Genomic DNA, 18,956 nt, shown 5'->3' on the forward strand with positions numbered 1-18,956 from the left:
TTAAGGGGGTGTTCTTGTGTGGTGCTTCAGCTGAACCTGCTGGGGAGGGGAGGGCGATCGAAGGTCAGTATCTGAAATCTTTAGGAGAAGCAGTTCCCCACCCCTAATCTGGCTTTGCATCTAAATATTGTCTCTATGCTAGATGTTAGTCGTCCAGTTTTGAAAACTTCTGCTTCTTGTCCCTAGCCTTGTTTCATCCACAGCTGCCACTGTCCACTTAAATAGGATTCTGGATTTATGGCTGCATGGGGAAAAGTAGGATGTTCTTAATATAGACCTTAAGTCTGAACTGTGAGGCTGTTTGAAGCCTGGGAGTGTGTTTGTTAGAGGTTGCTGGTCTGGATAAAGGCCTTCATCTAGAAACTGTCTTTTTGAAGTGTTCTTTCAGTAGAGGCTTCTGTTGCTACGCTGGAGTCGTCAGCATGGCAGAAGCGTAACGCACAGCCCCTGCTGTGTGACACAGTTTTGAGCACCTGCAAAACCCTGTGCACTAGCACCTGGGCCTGCAGGAGCTATTAGGAGAACAGGTCAGGAGAGTAGGGACTCATTACCTTGTCCTTTCTCAACTGTTTTGGGAGCAGGTTAGTTGTGTGGTCCTTAGGCCTGTCTGGATTGTCACAGTTGAGCTGTGGCTACTCGGGATGCGAGCAGGGTAGTTTGCTGCAGCTCCTCATGGCTGGGGTAGTTATGGAGTTGGAAAAATGATGGAAAACCACTATACCTGAAGGGAAGTGACTGACAATTCCAATTCCTTGGTATCCCTTCCCCCAGAAGATATGTATTTGAATTAGTTTCAGCTGCAAAATGCTGGGCTTCTCTCTGTATTGCCTTCATGTTTTCAAACCAAGTTTACTGAAGCTCAGCTTTTTAGAGAGATCCAAGCTTATTCTGCCCAAACCAGGACCTAGCTCTGTTGCTTTGAGTCCTTTCCTTTGGGTATATCCTTTCGTTTGGCCATCTGCTGCCTTAGGTTTGGGTTGCACTTAGAAATGTTGGCAAAGCAGGACTGGTGTGTGTTTTAATGTCCTGGTTTCATTTACCCAAATGCGGCAGAGTTGGAGCAATGCAGCGTGCACAGTGTGACCTGATTTCAGAGGAGCGCTTTGCCCTGAGGTGGGCCGCTTGGCTGAGAAATCAGATCCATTATACAGGCAGCCTATTTGATAAAAGGTTGGTGAAAGATGAACCAGAAAGGGCTTTTACGGGTCTTGTAAATGCTAGGTCTGTTAACTTTACCTGTAAAGATTTTGGGAGCAATTTTCTTTAGCTGAAATGATGAGTTCTAATATTTCCAGTGATTATTCGCATTAAGTTGGCTCATTTAAAAGCAGTTTTGTGTCAAGTGTCAGCAAGTTTGTGTTCACTGATCTACTTCAGCTTGGTCTCCTGTTTTTCTGAAAGTAGAATATAATTCATTGGAATTACTAATTGGGGCTTGACATTACAGGAAATTCAGAGTGCTCCTGGTTTTAAAGTTATGTTATCATCTGTTCTGCATCTTCACAAGACGGATTGTGTCTCTGGTCTTCCATTTCAGTCAGGGAATATATGGCATGTCATCCAGCAATGAATCTGAGAGAGCTGCGTGGATGACTTCAGTTGTTTGAGGTGTTCCTGGAGTTTGGCAGGCTCCTGTGTTACCAGAAAGGCATCCCCTGGCAGCTTGGTTTAATCCTCTTGGCGTAATTTTGTTTTGCTGGTGCTCTCAGTAAAGGTGGGAGATGCTGGGGGTATTGTCAGGCTTCTGTAGTTGCAGTAAACTATAAAACTGTCTATTAAGATGAGTGTAAGGATCACCTGAGAGAAAAAAGGCTCTTGAACCAAAACAAGCCTTAAGGATTTGTTCAGTGTTAAATGAATTTCCAGAGTGCTCTGTCTGCTTAAGTGTAATTAGGAATTGTGCAAGAAGATGGTCAGTTCCACCTTGTTGCATTCATAGGTGCTGTTCATTTTCTCCTTGTGTTTGAAAGATTTCTGTAGTTCCCAGTGGAAAGGTGGATCACACGGTTCCTTCTAGAAGAAGCAGTTTGTGTGTGGCGTTTCATAATTGGAGAGGTTAGCTTGGCTTTTTGAGACTATCCCACCTTTTTTGAACACTGTTTCCTGTGAAGGCTAACAAATGGGATCTCTGCTTGGTTCCCCAGGGAACTGCTATCGGTTGCCGAGTTCTTACCTTGATACTGTTCTAATTTTTCAAGCCAGCCTTGGTTTTCTCTGCCTTTGTAGGCATACTGATCGCGTGAGGAAGCAGCTTTTCTTTCTGAACAAACATGGCTAAGAACCAAGCTCTTTTCTCAAGAATGACACCTGCAGATTGTGAAGCTGGAGCTTATTCACCATGGCGCTCTGTGCTGTCACTCGGTCTAGGATGTCATTTCAAAAGAACCCAAAACCAACAAACAGCCCACTCCTGAAAAACAAGCATACACTTCTGAAAGAAGAGAGCCAGTCAATTTGTATCATTGCTGTTGGCAGTACCTCTGCTTTCTGGTCTCTATGTACTGTATGTACACCTTAACTTGCTAACTTAACCACACCTGTGGATGTCTAGAGAGCTTTTAATGCACCCAAAATATAGTAAATTACCAATAAATACGTATGACAGACGTCACAGCCTGCACTAGAGACAGATGGTGGGGCCGAATCCTGCTTTAGTGATTAACTGAGGTTGGAAATGATTGCCTTGTGCTGCAGCCAGAGTCTCGTTGAGCAAACAGCCTGGCGGCCTGGCTCCCTGCGGCAGCAGACCCTGCGCAGTCGCTTCTGGGCAGCCGAGGGGGCCGGCATCTCCAAATTCCCTAAGCAGCAACAAAGCAGGGCTTAGCAGGTCAGAATCGATGTATTGAGTCCCATCTTACATAAACATCTGAGTTAACTGTCATGTGCTGTGGGATAAGAGATTCTTTGTGTGGCAGCGATACTGTTACTAAGGCAATAACCTTTATGCTAGATCCTTGCAACTCAAACGTTAATGCAGGGTTTGGCCGATATGGAAGTGCAGTTATAATACTCTGAGAATTCAGGAGGGAAATTGCTGTATAAAACATGTTAGGTTGCTACCAACTACAAGTGGCCTGAATTTCCCTTAATCCCTTTTCAAAAACATGTTGGCAGCCATTTAGTGTAGATGGTTTTATAACCCCTGCAAAAGTTTAAATGTAAAATAGCAGCATTTTAATCAATGTTTTTTAATGTGAGGCCCAAGGAAGAATTTCAAATTGACAATTTTTTCCTTTTTTTTTGTACAAGGAGCTCTAAAGTGCTGTTTAGAGTTAATAAACCCGAATAGAATGAATTGCTGAAAAGCTTAAAAGTGAAAAGAAATCTGCTGTCTCTGTGAGACCCCTTATTATCTGTGTTCAGATCCTTAGCTGCTGAATGCTGGTCTCTGTTGGGAGCTGTGAGGTCATGTAGCGCTCTGCCAAAGCAAGCCTGCTGCTCCCGTGCACCCTGGGAGGCGAGGACCTGTCGTAGGAGGGCGAGTGAGATGCTTGGAGTAGCGTGCAATCCCAGCTTCTTACAGCTTTTCAGTGGAAAAATGCTGCATGCTGTTAAAAGCTGGAACTGGTGACCACTTCCAGTAAGTAGTCCTCCATGTGGAAATGGGAGGAAACCCAACTGAGTTGATTTAACTCACTTCACATCATTTTAAAGCCATTCTGCAGTCAGTTTTTTAGTTTTTATGGAATGTAGTTTTGTCAACTGAGATGGGAGAACTCCTGTGGAAAAAGTGCAGGAAATCACATTCTTTCCCACAACTGCAGTTAAAGAAATGGAAGACCTGGAGATGCTTTTGTGTCATAGCCCCCTTAAGATCTCTTCTCAGGTGATTGTGGTGGTGATTGTGATGCTGTCCTATTTGTATTCTTATCCAGCTCTGTTTTGAAACCAGTTCTGACTCTCTCCTACATTCCTGCTGGAAAGCTGTTTCTTTTTATTTCTACCTGCAATGTATTCATGGTCAATTTATATCGTTAATTCTTGTCTGTTTATCTTAAGTTGCTTTTTTTACTCCACAGTATTTGCAAGCCTGATGTATTGAGCAACCATAAACTCTCCCTAAAGAGAAAGGGAGGACAAAAATCAGTTCAGTTACTATATTGTGATAAATCTGTTAGTGTTGTCCCATTCAGATGGGAATTTCTGTGTGCTGCTGGACATGGATCTGTTGAGGCGAGTCCAGAGGAGGCCACAAAAATGATCTGAGTGCTGGAGCACCTCCTGTCCAAGTACAGGATGAGAGAGTTTGGCTTGTTCGGTCTGGAGAAGAGAAGGCTCTGGGGAGACCTTAAAGCAGCTTCCAGTACTGAAAGGGGCTCTGGGAAAGCTGGGCGGGGGGGCTCTTGATCAGGGAGTGCAGGGATAGGATTGAGGTGAAATGGGTTTAAGCTGAAAGAGGGGAGATTTAGATGATATCAGGAAGAAATGTTTTGCTGTGAGTGGGGAGGTACTGGCACAGATTGCCCAGAGCAGTGGTGGCTGCCCCATCCCTGGAGGTTTCCATGTCAGGTTGGATGGGGCTTGGAGAAACCTGACTTAGTGGGAGGTGTCCCTGCCCATGGCAGGGTGGTTGGAACTGAATGGGCTTTGAGGTCCCTTCCAACCCAAACCATTTCATGATTCTATTATAATGTAGTGAAAACATCACTGAAAGAATATTTGTGTGTTGAGAAACTGTATTTTAGCTGTCAGATTTGACTGTTATCCAGGAAGGAGCGAGGGAGGTGACCAGCTGCTACTGGGCTGATAGACGTCCTCATCCACAGACAGACCAACCAGTGACAAAACACAAACCACCCCCAATATATCTACCAAACTTTTTTTTTCTTTTTTAAAACAGAGAGCTATACAGTATTTCTGTAAATTTGGAGAATGAATAGCGGGTCTGTTGGGCTCTGGGCCTGCCCAGCAGTTAAGAATAGTTCTTTATCTCTCTCATTAAGGCTGTATTATTTTACAGAAAAGTGGGTAGTATCCAGTTTTACCCTGGCATTGGCCAACTCCCAAAAAATTCTTACTGATGTTGTAAGATGTAAGAAATATCAACAAGTGTTTTCTTGACTGATTAGTTCCATAGGTTTTAAAGTCAATATCCTGTCCTGAGGTATCCAGCATTTGTTGGTGATACTGCTTGATAACACAGCCCCACTGACACCAAAAGCCTTTATTTTCCAGGAACGTTTTTCCTTCAACCGCCTTGCAAAATTCTCCTTAATTGTTCTGTCTTGTTAACCTCAGCCTTGGTATCAACTTTATGTGATGCTTCAGGGAGCCAGTGGTGGTTGGGCCGGTGGCCTCTAACAGTCAGAATTCTTGTTGCTGTGCTGGGGACCTTTGGGAGGAAGGAAGAATAATCAAACTTGTTATATCTCGTTGTTGTTTGGTGTTAAATTTGCTGGGTTTTGTCTCTTTAACAGCTACGTCCCCTCGAGTTTCCTCCGAGCTCGAGCAGGCCCGGCCTCAGACAAGCGGAGAAGAGGAGCTCCAACTGCAGCTGGCGCTGGCAATGAGCCGGGAAGTGGCGGAGCAGGTCAGTTCCCGTGTAGGTTTTCCAAAATGTTTATGCTTTGAGAGTTGAGACTACAGTCCTGTTTTTTGAAATGGCAGCGTGGCTTTGCTCCAGATGGAATAGGGGGAAGAGAAAGGCCATTTGGGAAAATGTTGGGTTTACTTATTTATCTATTTATTTATTTATTTATTTATTTGAATCTCTCTTAAGTAACTGCAGCCTCTGAGCTGTTGAGATGAGGGGAAGGTGGCAGTCACTTTGCAAGAAGCCTTTGTGTAGGAGGATGTTAATCACCACATTGCTGAAAACATTTTCAGTTAGGAAGAGCTGAAAACAGGACTAGTTCTGAAAGCCTTAATTAATGGGGCCAGCATGAGAAATGCCAATGAATTCGGATTACAATGAAATTTTGAATGATCAGGTCATTCGGTGAGAATGTCTGGAACAGGAGGAGGACCTGACACAAAGTATTCGAATTTATAAAGAGTTTGGTTTAAATAACTTGGCTCTTCATCTGTCATGTGTATTGGATTACTCTGGTAATTTTTAGGAGGTTCATTCCAAATTTGAAGTAAATGCTGTAGTGGTGGATAAAGTTTACTGCGTCTTAATATATAACAAAGTTGTTGCATCTCAGCCATAAGTGAAAATTCAAGTCGGCCTGTTGAGTGTCTGTAATATTGAAGAGGCTTCCTGTGACAATTCCAGCTTAGTGCTGTGTGGTAGGCTTTAGTGTCCCTGTGCTTGGAAAAGGAAACTATCACCCAGTAAACTTTGTGGTTGTTGAGCAATAAAGTTAAAGAAAATAAAAATCAGAATCTATTGGTTGAAATACTTAAAACTCACAAGGGAAATACCAGCTGGGGAGTTGGTCAGCTGCTGGAGGATGTAATGCAAGCAAAGATATTTCAAGTAGTTGGATGTACCACGAACATTGTCATTTACAGATGTTAACCTCCAAAATATTTATGGGGTTGGCTGGATTAATTCACCCAGTGTTCTTTGTAACAGTCGCATTGGTTGTGGAGGGAAGCTGATAAAAGATAGGAAATGTAAAGTTTAAATCGCTGTATCCTTCAATGGTGAAACCCATGGCAATAATTGAAAAGTGGGATCTTTACTTTGTCTTGCGGTTCTGTGGTGTTTCTAGCACTGTAACTGGATTTTTGGAAGGAATGTTTCATTTATACCTTTCCCATGAGGAATACAACAACAAGAGGGTAACTTTCAGTCCACAAAGTGGATATTGCTATGATCACACTGGTATTTAGCAGTCAGGGTGCTCCTGACCTCTGTTTTGAGACAAGAATCCCAAGAAGATCCCACTTTACTCTTCCTTTGTGTTATGTACAAGCTTCAGCAAATAATGCTGGCAATCCCACTGCGTATGCCTGTCGTGTGCGTCGCTTCAGGGCGGCAGGGAGCGCTGCCTAGGCCTTCCCTGGCAGTGTCCTGCCCAGGGGGCTGGGCACGTGGAGGGAGCGAGCAGCACAGTCTAGGATAACAGTCTCTATCAACAGTGTTGATTTCCTTTGCAGGAGGAGCGCCTCAGACGCGGAGATGATCTGAGATTACAGATGGCTCTGGAGGAGAGTCGCAGAGACACAATTAAAATTCCCAAAAAGAAGGAGGTAGTGCCTTCAACTAAGAAATTCCCGGTTGTGCTGCCAAAAGCTGAAATACAGTAACACAAAATAGCTTAATACTGAGCTCTTTTATGCTTTTGGGATTGCTTTGTTGTATAGCTTAAAGCTTCTTCCATGTGGGTTAAATTTCAAACTACTAGTCGATGCAGGTGTATAAAAGGAACTCTTGACGGGTTTGTACTTCAGGCTGGTAATACTCTCAGTTAAAGCTCGGCTCATTCCTGCCCCCAGCATACCACTTTGTTGGACCTAATGGATGCCCTGCCCTCCTCGGCACCGGCCCCGCAGAAAACGGAACCTTGGGGACCTTCTGCTGCTGCAAACCAAACCGATCCCTGGGGAGGATCCACAGTTGCAGCTACTGCCTCTGACCCATGGCAATCATTTGGTAAGAACAAGCTGCCAGAAAGAATGCTTGTTTAAAAGTTTTTGCTTCTGAATGTGGATTAGCCAAAGTCTGCTTCTCTGCTTCGATGGTTCCTCACACATGTTAAACTTGCTGCGTCTGTGGAATTGGAGGTGGATCTAGTTTTTGTTGGCTTTGGGTTTTTCCCTCTGTTTTTTGAGGGAGCAGGAGGTTCTGTGCAAATGGAATCCTTTTCATGAAGACTGACAGTGTGTTTCTGTCAAGTTTGCTTCAGACTGATTTCATGACCACTGCTATGAAGTGCTTCAAAGCCCTTTGTGTTAGCATTCAGCACGCCACCATCCACCTTCCTAGTGAAAATGTTTAATAATGAAATGCATTTTTTTTCTTCCTCTTCTCATGGTTGCATTAAAGACACCTTCATAATTGCTGGGCCAGTTACAGTTCCTTGTTCCATGTGTAATCCATTTCTTTTTTAGTGATAAACTGCAAGCATGAAATCAGGAAAAGTCTAAGTTTTGGGCCCTAAGGCTGTTTTCCTGGGTTTTTTTTTCTGTGGTTAAAAACCAAACAGAATCTAGCTTCTTTGAATCTCATTGTCGATATATCATGTTCTAAGAAGATTTCCTTGCCTCAGCTGCAGCTGTAGCGTTTCCTCACAGTGGCTCCCTACTTAACACCATATAACACCTGCTTGTTCCAGCTTGCTGGTTACTTAGCTCCCAAGGATAGTCTAGAAGATGTAAGATTTATGAATTTAACGGCTAATAAGAGAATGACTCATTAAACTGTATCTCTCAAATCCTGCATGAGCTTCAGTGTTTCAGATAATGGAAGCTGCAGGAAGATATATTCCCAAGCGTTCTAATTTTGCACGTTCCCTTTGTGAGAGCTTCCCTTTGTGGGAAGTGCTGTCTTTAGCATTTCTGGGGTAGCATTGCTCATAACTCAGCACTAAGGGCAGATAAAGGAAATGTAAGTACCGGTGTGGGAATATTTGGACTTACTTGGAGGGTTTTAGCATTTCCTGGTCTGAAGCTGCAGCAAAACCATGCTGCCTGTTGAAACATTAACCAACATTGCAGATTGGAATTAGTGCCACTGTATGTAGCGTGGAATTAGTTTTCAAGAATATTGTGGTGCCAAGGTGATTTGTCTGTAGTTTTGTGAAATAAAACAATACTCGGTTGTAGTTTGAAACCCATGCGGTGGTTAAAGATAATAGCATGGGTAATTCTGCCCTAGTCATGGATTACACAGTGATTTAGTGCTTAAACTGTGACTGATTGAGAAGCTTCATTGTGAAAAGGAAATGTTTGCTTGTAGTATCTGGCTGGAAGGTAACTGATTGCTGCCGAGTTCTTCAGGATGTGTGTTTACAGCACTGGGTGCCTGTTCTTGCACTCTGAGGGCCAGGGAGAGGCAACGAGGACTGATAGCGTGGGAAGAAAGGAAAAGAGATCCCTTCCAACACAGACCTGGTGCGCTCCAAGTCTGAAATGTGGTTTGCTTCAATGGTCCTGGGGTTTGAGCCACCAAAATAGTTCCATTTAATGGTAGAAGGAAGAAGAGGTCACCCGAGCTGAAGAGCAGTAAGTGATTAAGCTGGAAGAAGGAACAACTGGCAGGAAATTGTATGTAGTGAGGCAAGTGTCTTTCTCTTCCCTTCTCCCTTTCCTGCCTTAATTTGTCATTTTAGACTAGAAAGCCCTGACCTTGTGCATGACCTGTTGATGTGCAAGCAGTTAATCTGTGTTTGTGGGAATTAAGAATTGTCAGCATCTTCCAATAAAATGGGGATCCTGAACATACAGGTATTAGGTTTAAAAAACTGTGTAGGAAGGGGTATCAGTGAACAGCTTAGATCCGTGTCAGTGCTTACAAATGGGCATGAGAAATGCACAACTGGCTCAGGGAAGATGATTATAAAACATTTTTGTAAGACAGTGTGGTGAAAAGTTTGGAAACTGTTCCCATTGAGTCTTAGAGATTTATTGTCTACATCCAAGTCTTAATGCCTTATGTTTCATACCTTTCATATACAGGCTTTTTAGAAACCTTTCCCATGAGCTTATAGATATATCCTGTGATTTAGGTCACCTTCAGTCACGTATTGTCGATCTGTAACAAAAGCAAGTTTATTTTCTTGTCAGAACTGCAGATTTGTAAATTCAGTTTCAAATGGGAGATTTGTTTTATTCGTCTGTATTGTGCAGGATTTACTTGTGCTGGTTGTTCAGTATGGGTGACACAAATGCTGAGATCGGTATTCCTGGTGTTGAATGCTTCACCTATTTATGTTTATTATTAATTGGTTGTAGTGGCTTGTGAGAGAGATTAATCTCCAAGGAAAGCTTTCCAAAGTGAAACTGTACTGACTTGTGTTCCTGCTGGCTCTTTGCAGGTGCCAAACCAGCTGCTTCCGTTGACCCTTGGGCAGCTCCAGCAGGATCAGCAGCTCAGTCTCTGTCCAAAAATGTTGACCCTTGGGCTCCTGCTCAGCCATCTTCTACTGCAGCAAAATCTTCTGTGGATCCTTGGGGACCAGCACCTGCAAATAAACCTCTCTCTACTTCTGGTGAGAAACAATCTCATCCCATATCCGTATTATTTGAATAACGAAGGTGAAATCTGAACTATTTTCTTGCATTACTCGGTTAAAAGAAGCTATGCAATGAACAGTTTGTAGGGCTGGTCTTTAAAGCAAGTGGGAGTTGTAACAGCTAGCAGCGAAAAGAACTTCAAATGTAATTATTCTGACTTAGAGCTCTGAATTCATGCTGCTGCTTCGTGCTCTGTCCTCTCTACATTCTTCTATTGGTTTGTGTGGATGCATGCTGAGCACTTAGGATTGCTGGTGCTGTTGGGGTTTTAAATGGGTTTTATCTTTAATTAGACAAGGACTTTACTTCCGGAAATGAATGATACTGCAATTTTTCCTTTCATCATGACAAGTAGCTGTGCAGATGGATGTCTTTGCAGATGCAGATTGACAGGTTGAGCAGCTCCGTACTCCAGGGAGAGTTCGAGAGGTGCAAATGAAGATTTGTTACTTCAGACTCAGAGTGTGAAAGCTGTCCCTAAGCCTGTGTGTAGCAAGATGCGGAAAGTGCTGATGTAGTTGTCTATTCATGCTCTGTAACTAATGCAGCCTTCATGAATCTTAGTACTTGTTATTTCCATGTTGGCACTATGGCTAAATGCATCCTAAATGCATTTTCTGCTAGTCCTTCATCTCAGTATGTGATAAACAAAGGACTTTTAAACTGAGCACTGCAAAAAGCTGGTCTGATCAGCTCTTCACTGGGCAAAGGGCAATAACTGAATCATTAGGAGAATGGTTCTCTAACTGTGGTGGGTTCTTTAGAAGAAGAATTGTTGTTATACACAACCTTCACTGATTCTCTTGGGATTTTGTCTTTTTGTGCTCTTTATGGAGCTGAGTCCATACCTTCATTTGCTGGAAATGTCTTGAAGGTTGAAGTGTTTTAACTAATATGAAAAAAAGAGGCAGACCTTAAAGCTTTCCAGCAGTGTGATTGCTGTTCATTTAGGTGTGGTTTTTCTTCCTCCATTTTGAGGTAAGATTGTGTCCACATTTTGAAACTATTGTGTTTTAAGTTGTTGCAAACTATGGGTAAATTCTGGTGCTTCAGCTAACAGGGCCTTATTGCTCTCTACATGGCGTAGATAACCTTCTGTCTTGCATTCCTGCTCCTTTTAACTTTGGAAGCCTAAGTGAAATCATCGCTTCAGTTATAGCAATGATACATTGGCCTTTGGAACTGTATCCTTTTTTACTGGAGGCTGATTAACACCCTTTGTAGTTTAGGTTGTAAATGCATTGCTATTCTTTTCTGCCGCAGCAATGTATGCCTGTACAGAAATCTCTCCAGCGCAGACACTCAGTAAAACCCCAGCATACTAAGGTGTGTCTTACAGTGTGAATTAAAAGCACATTGCTCTGAGTAGTTGGTTCATACTGTAGGAAAAGGCAGTTCCCTGGCATTATCCTTCTCCTTGGTCCGGGGTGAGAGTAGGGGCACTCAATCTGATCTGAACTGCTGCCCTGAAACCTGGCAAGAATGGCTTCTGGGTAACATGAATGGATTAGAAATCGCCTTCAGATGATGAGGTGTGTGATGCAAGAGAAGATCTGTTAATGACAGGGGTATCTTGTTGTTTTGAACAGGAAGTACATCTTTTGACCTCTTCAGTAATTTGAATGGTACGGTTAAAGATGATTTTTCTGAATTTGACACACTTCGAACTTCCAAAAAGCCAGGTATGAATCAAATTCTTAGCATGCGAACAGTTTGGATGATAGTCACAGCAACAAATGTCTCTATTCTTAAATTTGATTTAAAAAGAATAATTAAAAATTGGTTTGCACAAAGGAAAATATTAAAGCTGGTGATAATGCATCGGTAAAAGCTGTTAACACATTTTGGCCTGTGCATGAACATGGGGAATCGACCTTTTGCCTTGTAAGCTACAGAATTACACTCTAGTCCTTTGCTGCAGTGACCCAGAAAGTTGTTTGATGTCTAAATTTACAGTATCCACTGTGTTTGGAGCATGGCTCCTGCTCAGACAGTCGAACAGGACAATGTGGACTGAATCTCTCACGTGTCACAAAAGTAGGAAGATGAGAAAATACGCTTCCACGAATGCTTTAATTTATTTTTTATTTGATCATTATTCACGAAAATAAAAACTAGCAGACCTTAACACATTAGTGCTCTGATGCTGTGTACTTTCAGGATGGTTCTGCCTGAAAGAATTGACTAATTGATGGCTGGGCTAGGTTCTGTAACACATGAGAATAAAAGTGGGTAGAGTCCAGCTAGGAAGGGTGCAGCACTGGTGTAGCATGAGGACAGAACCCAAGGTTTTTGAATTCCTTTTTCTTGGAGACTCCTAGTCCCATCTGTGCAGCATAGCTGTGAGAACATCCATCAGGGCAAATAAGGTAGCGGCTTCTGTAGAGCACTGCAGCTCTAACCATAGCTTCATACTCTTCTAAAAAACATTTATCTGCTTGCATGCTGTAAAAGCGTAACATGGACTGAAACATTTACATCTGACTAATGCAAACGTGAGCTTTTAAAACTCTTCTGCTGTCAGATACCTCAGGGTTTTCTTTGGTTGACTGTGTAGATTAACAAGATAAGTTTTGGTTTTCTTTTTGTGTTTCAGCTGAATCAGGTTCCACTTTGCCATCTCAGCATAGCGGTACCACAAGCCCCGATCTCTTTGATTCCCAGCACTCAAGCGTGACATCAGGCAAACAAAGTGCAGCTCGGAAAACCCCTGAGTCTTTTCTGGGCCCCAATGCTGCTTTGGTGAACCTGGATTCACTGGTGTCTAAGCCGCCACAGCCTGTCACTTCACTGAATCCATTCTTGGCACCAGGTCTGTTTCTTCACATTCCTTCAATTTTCTATTTTAGCTCTCCCTTCTGGTAGGAAAACTCTGCATAACTCAGTCCTGTGTGATTTGACACAAGCTGGTTTGGGCTTTTTTTTGATCACTTGAGCGAACAGATCATGACTGAGAGCAGGGGGTTGAGGCATTGTGGTGTCAAGCTGTACTGCTGGACCCTTAAGCACAGAATTTCTGCTCTTGCATCTGCAGCTGATCTGCTGGCTGAGCTTTGTTCAAGCAGTTTCACTCCCACTTTTGCCCTTGCTTTCTCAAAAGGATCTGTGTTAGAAGGCAGCTTTGGGTTATTAAAAATGTCTGAGCTAAAGCTGATTCATTGTCAGAACAGGTGAGATGTGAATGTGTGCTGCCAGAGAATCCCATGGGAGGGCAGCAGGTTCTTGTGGTAGCAGGTAGAAATTGTGCTATCGTAGGCACAGTGGCATCTCGGACTGCAACCTGAAGTTCCAGATAGCAGATGCTGCAGTAAATTCAGTGGGTTGAAGTCTCTAGGCTAGCATGATAAACCAGTTCTGATCAAAACACACTCTCGGTTTATTTTGAAAACACAGGCTCTTGTTGTTCTCCTGTAAATGGGCCTCTGTTGGAAGTGAGCCTTTACTTTGCAGCAGGCTTCGTTGGTGACACTGAACATGTTGAAGATGTATGGAACTTTAAAAACCTGTTCATATGCACTGAAATTTCTACGTGACACTAGAATGGTGAAATACTTCACAATGCTGTTTCAGTATTTATTTTCCTCACTCTTCAGTGGGGAAAAAAGACAATTTATGAAACTCTTTGGGTAGGGAAAAAACAGTGATTTTGAACAGCCTTGGCAGTGTTTAGCAGGAGGAAGTCTGTGTATCTGCCATTACCGGTTACTACAAAAAGTTTATAAGGGGTCACTGGGCCATCCAAGTAATGCTGTGCATACATGGTAGAAGGAATTTGTGGTGTTGGCAGCAGCCCAAAGAACCTCAAACGCTGGGAAAGTTAGGCTCTGCTTTTTCTAGCACCACTGTAATTCGGAAACAACTTGTTTACTTTATGAATTCATGTCAAAACTCAGTGCCAGGAGCATGTACAGCTTCTAAAAGGATTTGACTGCATGAGATCTTGAAGCACACGCACAAATCTGCAGTAGCCAGGCTGCAGTAAAGGAGTGCAGGGAGCCTGCGGTTCTCTGCCATACTGCAAATTCTAATAGCATTTCAAAACAAAAATAGCGATCACCAAATTGAGAACCTGTCTCTCTGGTGACTGCTGTCAGTAGTAGACAATGTTGGCCAGCAAAGGGATGTTTCATGGCACTGACAGATTTGAGGAAACAGACTGTGCTTGTGCACCAGTGCAGCCCCCGTTTGCTGAGTGGCATCCACAGAGGTTTTTCCGCAGGGAGCCTGGGGACTGGGAGCACGTGGGGACGTACAGAAGGTGCATTCTTTGCCAGAAAAGACAATCTTCAAAACCTTGTGTTTACGGAGGTGTGATCTCTTCCCTTCTTCCCCCTTCTTCTCTCAAAACCAGGCACCGCTACAGCACCGACTCCGATCAACCCCTTCCAGGTGAATCAGCCTCAGCCACTCACTCTGAATCAGATGAGAGCAAGCCCAGTGATGGGAACCAGCCCTTCTTTCAGTGCTGTGCCACCGATAAGCATGGAGCCAATACCTCTGTCTTCCATGGCCCCTGTGCCTGTGGGAATGGCACCGATACCAGCGATGGGCACTGTGGCCTCTATAACGAGGATGGGCCAGGGGCTGAACGTGAGCATTGCAGGATCAATGGCCCAGCCTCTTCACAGTACAGGAATCCCACCGTCAGCATCCCAGTCCGCAAATACAACTAACCCTTTCCTCCTATAAAGACCCAATTAAAGGAACTTTCTTTTCCTAGTGTTTCCAGGCTGAAGTCTTTACGGCAAAATGAACATGGCCCGTGTGGACTGAACGGTGTGTAAGAGACTTGGAAGTAGATTTGCAGTTTACAGTTATGATCTTTGAAGAGTTGTCTCTACTTACCAGTTAATCTAAATCTAGTCTTTGCTCCAGATGGTACCTTACTTTGGCTTGTTGAGCATTGTGTGAGATGTTCAGACTTTTCACCAAAGTTAGATTCTGCCCATTTTGTTACTTTGTTAATCATTTCAATACACTTTCTAGGGAGAACCTGCCATTTTAAACGCCACCGTTGGCTATTTTGTAGATGTCAGATGATGTGCTGGATCCTGAAATTACTATTTACCTTCATCTGTCACTTCTGTGCCCGTACGATAGACCTGAGATTCAGAGTGCTAGTGAATGTTTTGCACATAACTACACACAGTTCTAGACTGTTGGTTCACCCATAGTCCTTACTCTTAGAAGAGAACGATTCCGAGGGCCCAGGTGGCTGGTTTTTATGCATTAAACATTGCAACACAAAAATCGCACTGCTTTCCTATCAGAGGTTTGACCAAGAAAGCAAGCTTGTTTCAAAAGGAAAACAAACAAACAGACAAAACCCCCAAGAACATTCTCAAGTTGTCAAGTATAACGTGTGCTTTCGTACGCAGTGTTGAATTTGTACACTACTCTAAGGACTCCGAGGAACTCTCTGTGAGTGGCATGCTGCACTCCTGCTGAGTGAGTGTCCTGCTCTGTGCTTGTCCAGTACCAGCTTCGTTCGGAAGTTTTGTGTATTTTGTTTTTATTTGACTTACAGTGTGAGTTGAAAGGAAAAAAAAAAGAGAAATACAGCGAGACAACTTCGAATTCAATTTCACCGGGGCAAGCTTTAAAACTAATTCAGGCTTAACCTTGCTATATGCAGTTACTCTTGTATACTTTTGCACATATTTTGTTTAGTACGTTTCATATTTGAGTTTGCAGAGTTACCTAATAGTCCTTTTTTTGCTAATTTTTATAATGTGGTTCTTATTTAACTGTCTGGTTTTGATAGATTTATCAAGTCTGGCTGAAAAATTAAGATATTGGCAAATGTCATTTTTATGGTTTGAATGCCCTCTTATTTATGGCTTTAGCTCTTTGTTTCTGTAAAGAGAGTTTAAAAGGGAAGATTAACACTAAAATATTTACTTTTAAATGAATTATTCGTAACACAAATCGAAAACAAATTCTCATGACTAATTATTTTTAGATGAATTGGAGCATAACATGATTTAAAACTGCATTAAAAAGAAAAAACACTAAAGTCGCCTTCCCCTTGCTTTGTTCCCGTTTTCCGATTACCAAAACAGCCACTTAGCCTTTATGCGGATCGGGAGAGAGGCTGGGTTTTCTTCTTCTTCTTGAGATGTTAAAAATTCTAATGTACAAACATGTCTCATGAATTTTACTCACTAGTTTTTCTTAATGAAATGTGCACTCCATATTAACAACCGGTTCCATTTACAACTATTAACTGTAAGCTGAACTATACTTTTTTTACTTGCATGTCTGGACTCATTGGCACTAAACCGCACTCAGGTTCCAGCCGGTGTTTCTGGTGAGAACCTGGCCTTCTTGCAGACGGCAACGTTTGAGCCCTGCACGGGGTGTAGAAAGGGATGTCCCAGTGCTTGCTGCTGCCTCCAGGGCATCTCCGTGAATGAATCGATGCATCTTGGCAGCCTTTCCCTAACTAGAAGTGGGGTGGCAGGAGGGAAGAAGCTGAAAGGAATTGCCAGAGTTCTGTGTTCTAGTGTCATGGTGCTGTGTCTGGGACTGTGCCGATCTAGGGCTGTTTACAGCAGGAAGGAGGAGTGGCCGATGTGGAAGGGAGTGGGCTGTCGCCATCAGTGAGAAGGGGAGGCTGAGAGACTATCAAATCTGGGGTACAATCACAGATTTTAGCTGGGTAGGTCAGCGTAGCGCTGTTAGTATAAGAATGCTAAACGAGTGGATGTTCCCATGTGGATTGTTCTGTCCTCTTGAATGCTATTGAATTTGCAAGCAGAATTCAGAATATTCATCTGCTCTTGGTTTTATGTAGGAGGAAAGAAAATTACTGTCCACACCCAGTATTTCTTTAAAAACCGAAACAAAACCCATTTATGTTGCCTTCCAGAGTAAGGAAAAATACTTTACTTTTTTGTTGTTGTTGAACTTATTGAAAAGTGTAGACCAGGAAGGATGTGATTCTGGCAGATGGGGGGAGGGGGGTAGTGGGAAGTGCTTTCCAATTGATCTGTGGCAAGATTTGTCCTTCATTATTTTTCCAGTTTAATTTTACCAGCAGTGGATTGAGGTCACTTGATGTGTTTCTCTTAGTCTGTCACCTGAACGCACGTGCAACAGTTAGATGGGGCATCGTCTGTTCAGCCAAAACGTTTTAATTGCATCATCTTGTTAAACACTAGGTAACTGCTTTTGGAGGCAAAATAGGGTTGGCAGGAGGTATTTGAAGTGATGAAGTCATCTTCAGTTTAGAGGCGTGGTCTGCTGCCACAAATAGATAGGAGCGCACTGCTGGTCTGGTAGGGAGCTCTGGCTTAATGAAAATGCTGAATGGCGAAGGGTTGCTTTTCCCAAGCCGCTCTTGTAGGTGTTGTGTTTCTTTTACATCACACGCTTATATACGGACACCTATCACACCATGAACCACGGTAAAGTGCTCTGCGGAGCCGTCAGCCCAGGCTGTGGTGCTGTAGCTTTAGGCTGAGGACTAACCAGGCCGGGATTCCCAGCCTGATGCGGAGGTTGTGACAGAAGCCCAACTCAGGAGGATAAGCAGCGGTAACGTACATCTCCTTGGTTCCTGTAGCCGGGACACTGAAAGGTGGTTTCTGTCCTCAACAGGCAAAGCTTCACTTGTGCCCAGAACGCTAATTCTCCTTTGTGCTAAGTTAACTGCTCTCCAGAATAATTCCTCCTCCCTCTGTGCCCACCCACTCCTGTTTGCGTGGAGGAAGCGTGTGTATCCTATCACAACTGCTCTGGCCTATTTCTCCAAAAGCATTTCCCTCCTCCCTTCTTTTCTCACTTGCAAATATTCAAAGTGCTTTTGATTTTTACAACGTTAGTATCCCAAAAGAGCCTTACTGGTCAAATTGACCAAAGAGAAAGTGTTAAATATTTTGTAAAAAACCCCAACATCTTGGCATAATTTTAAACCCAAAATAAGCTCAGTTATTTATTCAGTTTTATACTATATAGAAACTAAACAACGTTGAGGGAACAGGGAAGGAAAACCGTGTTGGGTTGTAGTGTTTACAGTCTTTTTGAAGTTCCAATGCTAAGATGATTTATTGTTATCCATCTTCCCTTTTGCTGTTACGGTTTCTAACGTGTACTGTATGTATTAATATTGCACAAATGTGGAGAGAGAGATGGTTTATTTTTCACATCAGAATCTCGCAAGACTCGCTTCCTTTACAAGTGTTACAACTTAAATATTTACCAAACTGTTTTCATAATAACTGGGAGCCGGCTGCTTTTTATGAATTTGTGCTTGACTATTGACATTATTTACTGTATAAATAATTTATCATTTGTACTATTGTATCATAATGTCTGTATCCTTGTGTCATTTTTTCTCAAGCGATGTCACGAGCGTGATATTTAATAATGCCATCAGAACAGTGGAAAGACAAGGGGTTTGTAGGTGACTGGTCAGAATTAAAATTGTATTGCTTATATTTCCAGCTGTGTTGCTTTTTCCAAGCCCCTGCGCAGTGTTCGTAATCCCACTTGGAAAGCTGCCGCTGCCACGCTTGATTTACTTCTCCAGAAAGCTGATGGATTGCTTGATGTGATTTAAGGTTTGTGCTAAGAGTCCTAGGTGCTAGCAGGGGGATCGAACCGTTATCGAGTAATGCTTCTTGTACATTGTTGATGTGATTGCTTGGGTGCATTCATCACTCCTGGGCAGGTCTGCTCTGGCTATGAGGAAAGAGGGGGTTCTTACAGATCACTTAAATCGGAATCAGTTGAGACCTTACTAACTTAATAAAAATGAAGACTTGTTGTGTTGCAGGTGGCTGAATTGCTTCTTTAAACCACGTTACCATTTCAACAGCACTGCTGGA

The 18,956-nt window shown here is 42.9% G+C and overlaps 1 protein-coding gene across 2 annotated transcripts in view; it reads left to right on the forward strand.

Moving 5' to 3' along the window:
* The window catches only part of EPN2 (epsin 2), a 40,901-nt gene extending 22,335 nt beyond the window's left edge, over positions 1-18,566 (forward strand). The window contains exons 3-9 of one of the 2 annotated variants that reach the window (XM_069869997.1): positions 5,418-5,530; positions 7,048-7,140; positions 7,387-7,543; positions 9,927-10,100; positions 11,715-11,807; positions 12,722-12,937; positions 14,477-18,566. In XM_069869997.1, the coding sequence (XP_069726098.1) occupies positions 5,418-5,530; positions 7,048-7,140; positions 7,387-7,543; positions 9,927-10,100; positions 11,715-11,807; positions 12,722-12,937; positions 14,477-14,814 (1,184 nt within the window). In that variant the 3' untranslated portion in view covers positions 14,815-18,566. The remainder of the gene's footprint in view (positions 1-5,417; positions 5,531-7,047; positions 7,141-7,386; positions 7,544-9,926; positions 10,101-11,714; positions 11,808-12,721; positions 12,938-14,476) is intronic. The other variant, XM_069869998.1, reaches the window with a different exon arrangement.
* Positions 18,567-18,956: the final 390 nt, after the last annotated feature.

The sequence above is a fragment of the Phaenicophaeus curvirostris genome, chromosome 16 (genome assembly GCF_032191515.1).
Source record: "Phaenicophaeus curvirostris isolate KB17595 chromosome 16, BPBGC_Pcur_1.0, whole genome shotgun sequence".
In the NCBI taxonomy this organism is placed as follows: domain Eukaryota; kingdom Metazoa; phylum Chordata; class Aves; order Cuculiformes; family Cuculidae; genus Phaenicophaeus; species Phaenicophaeus curvirostris.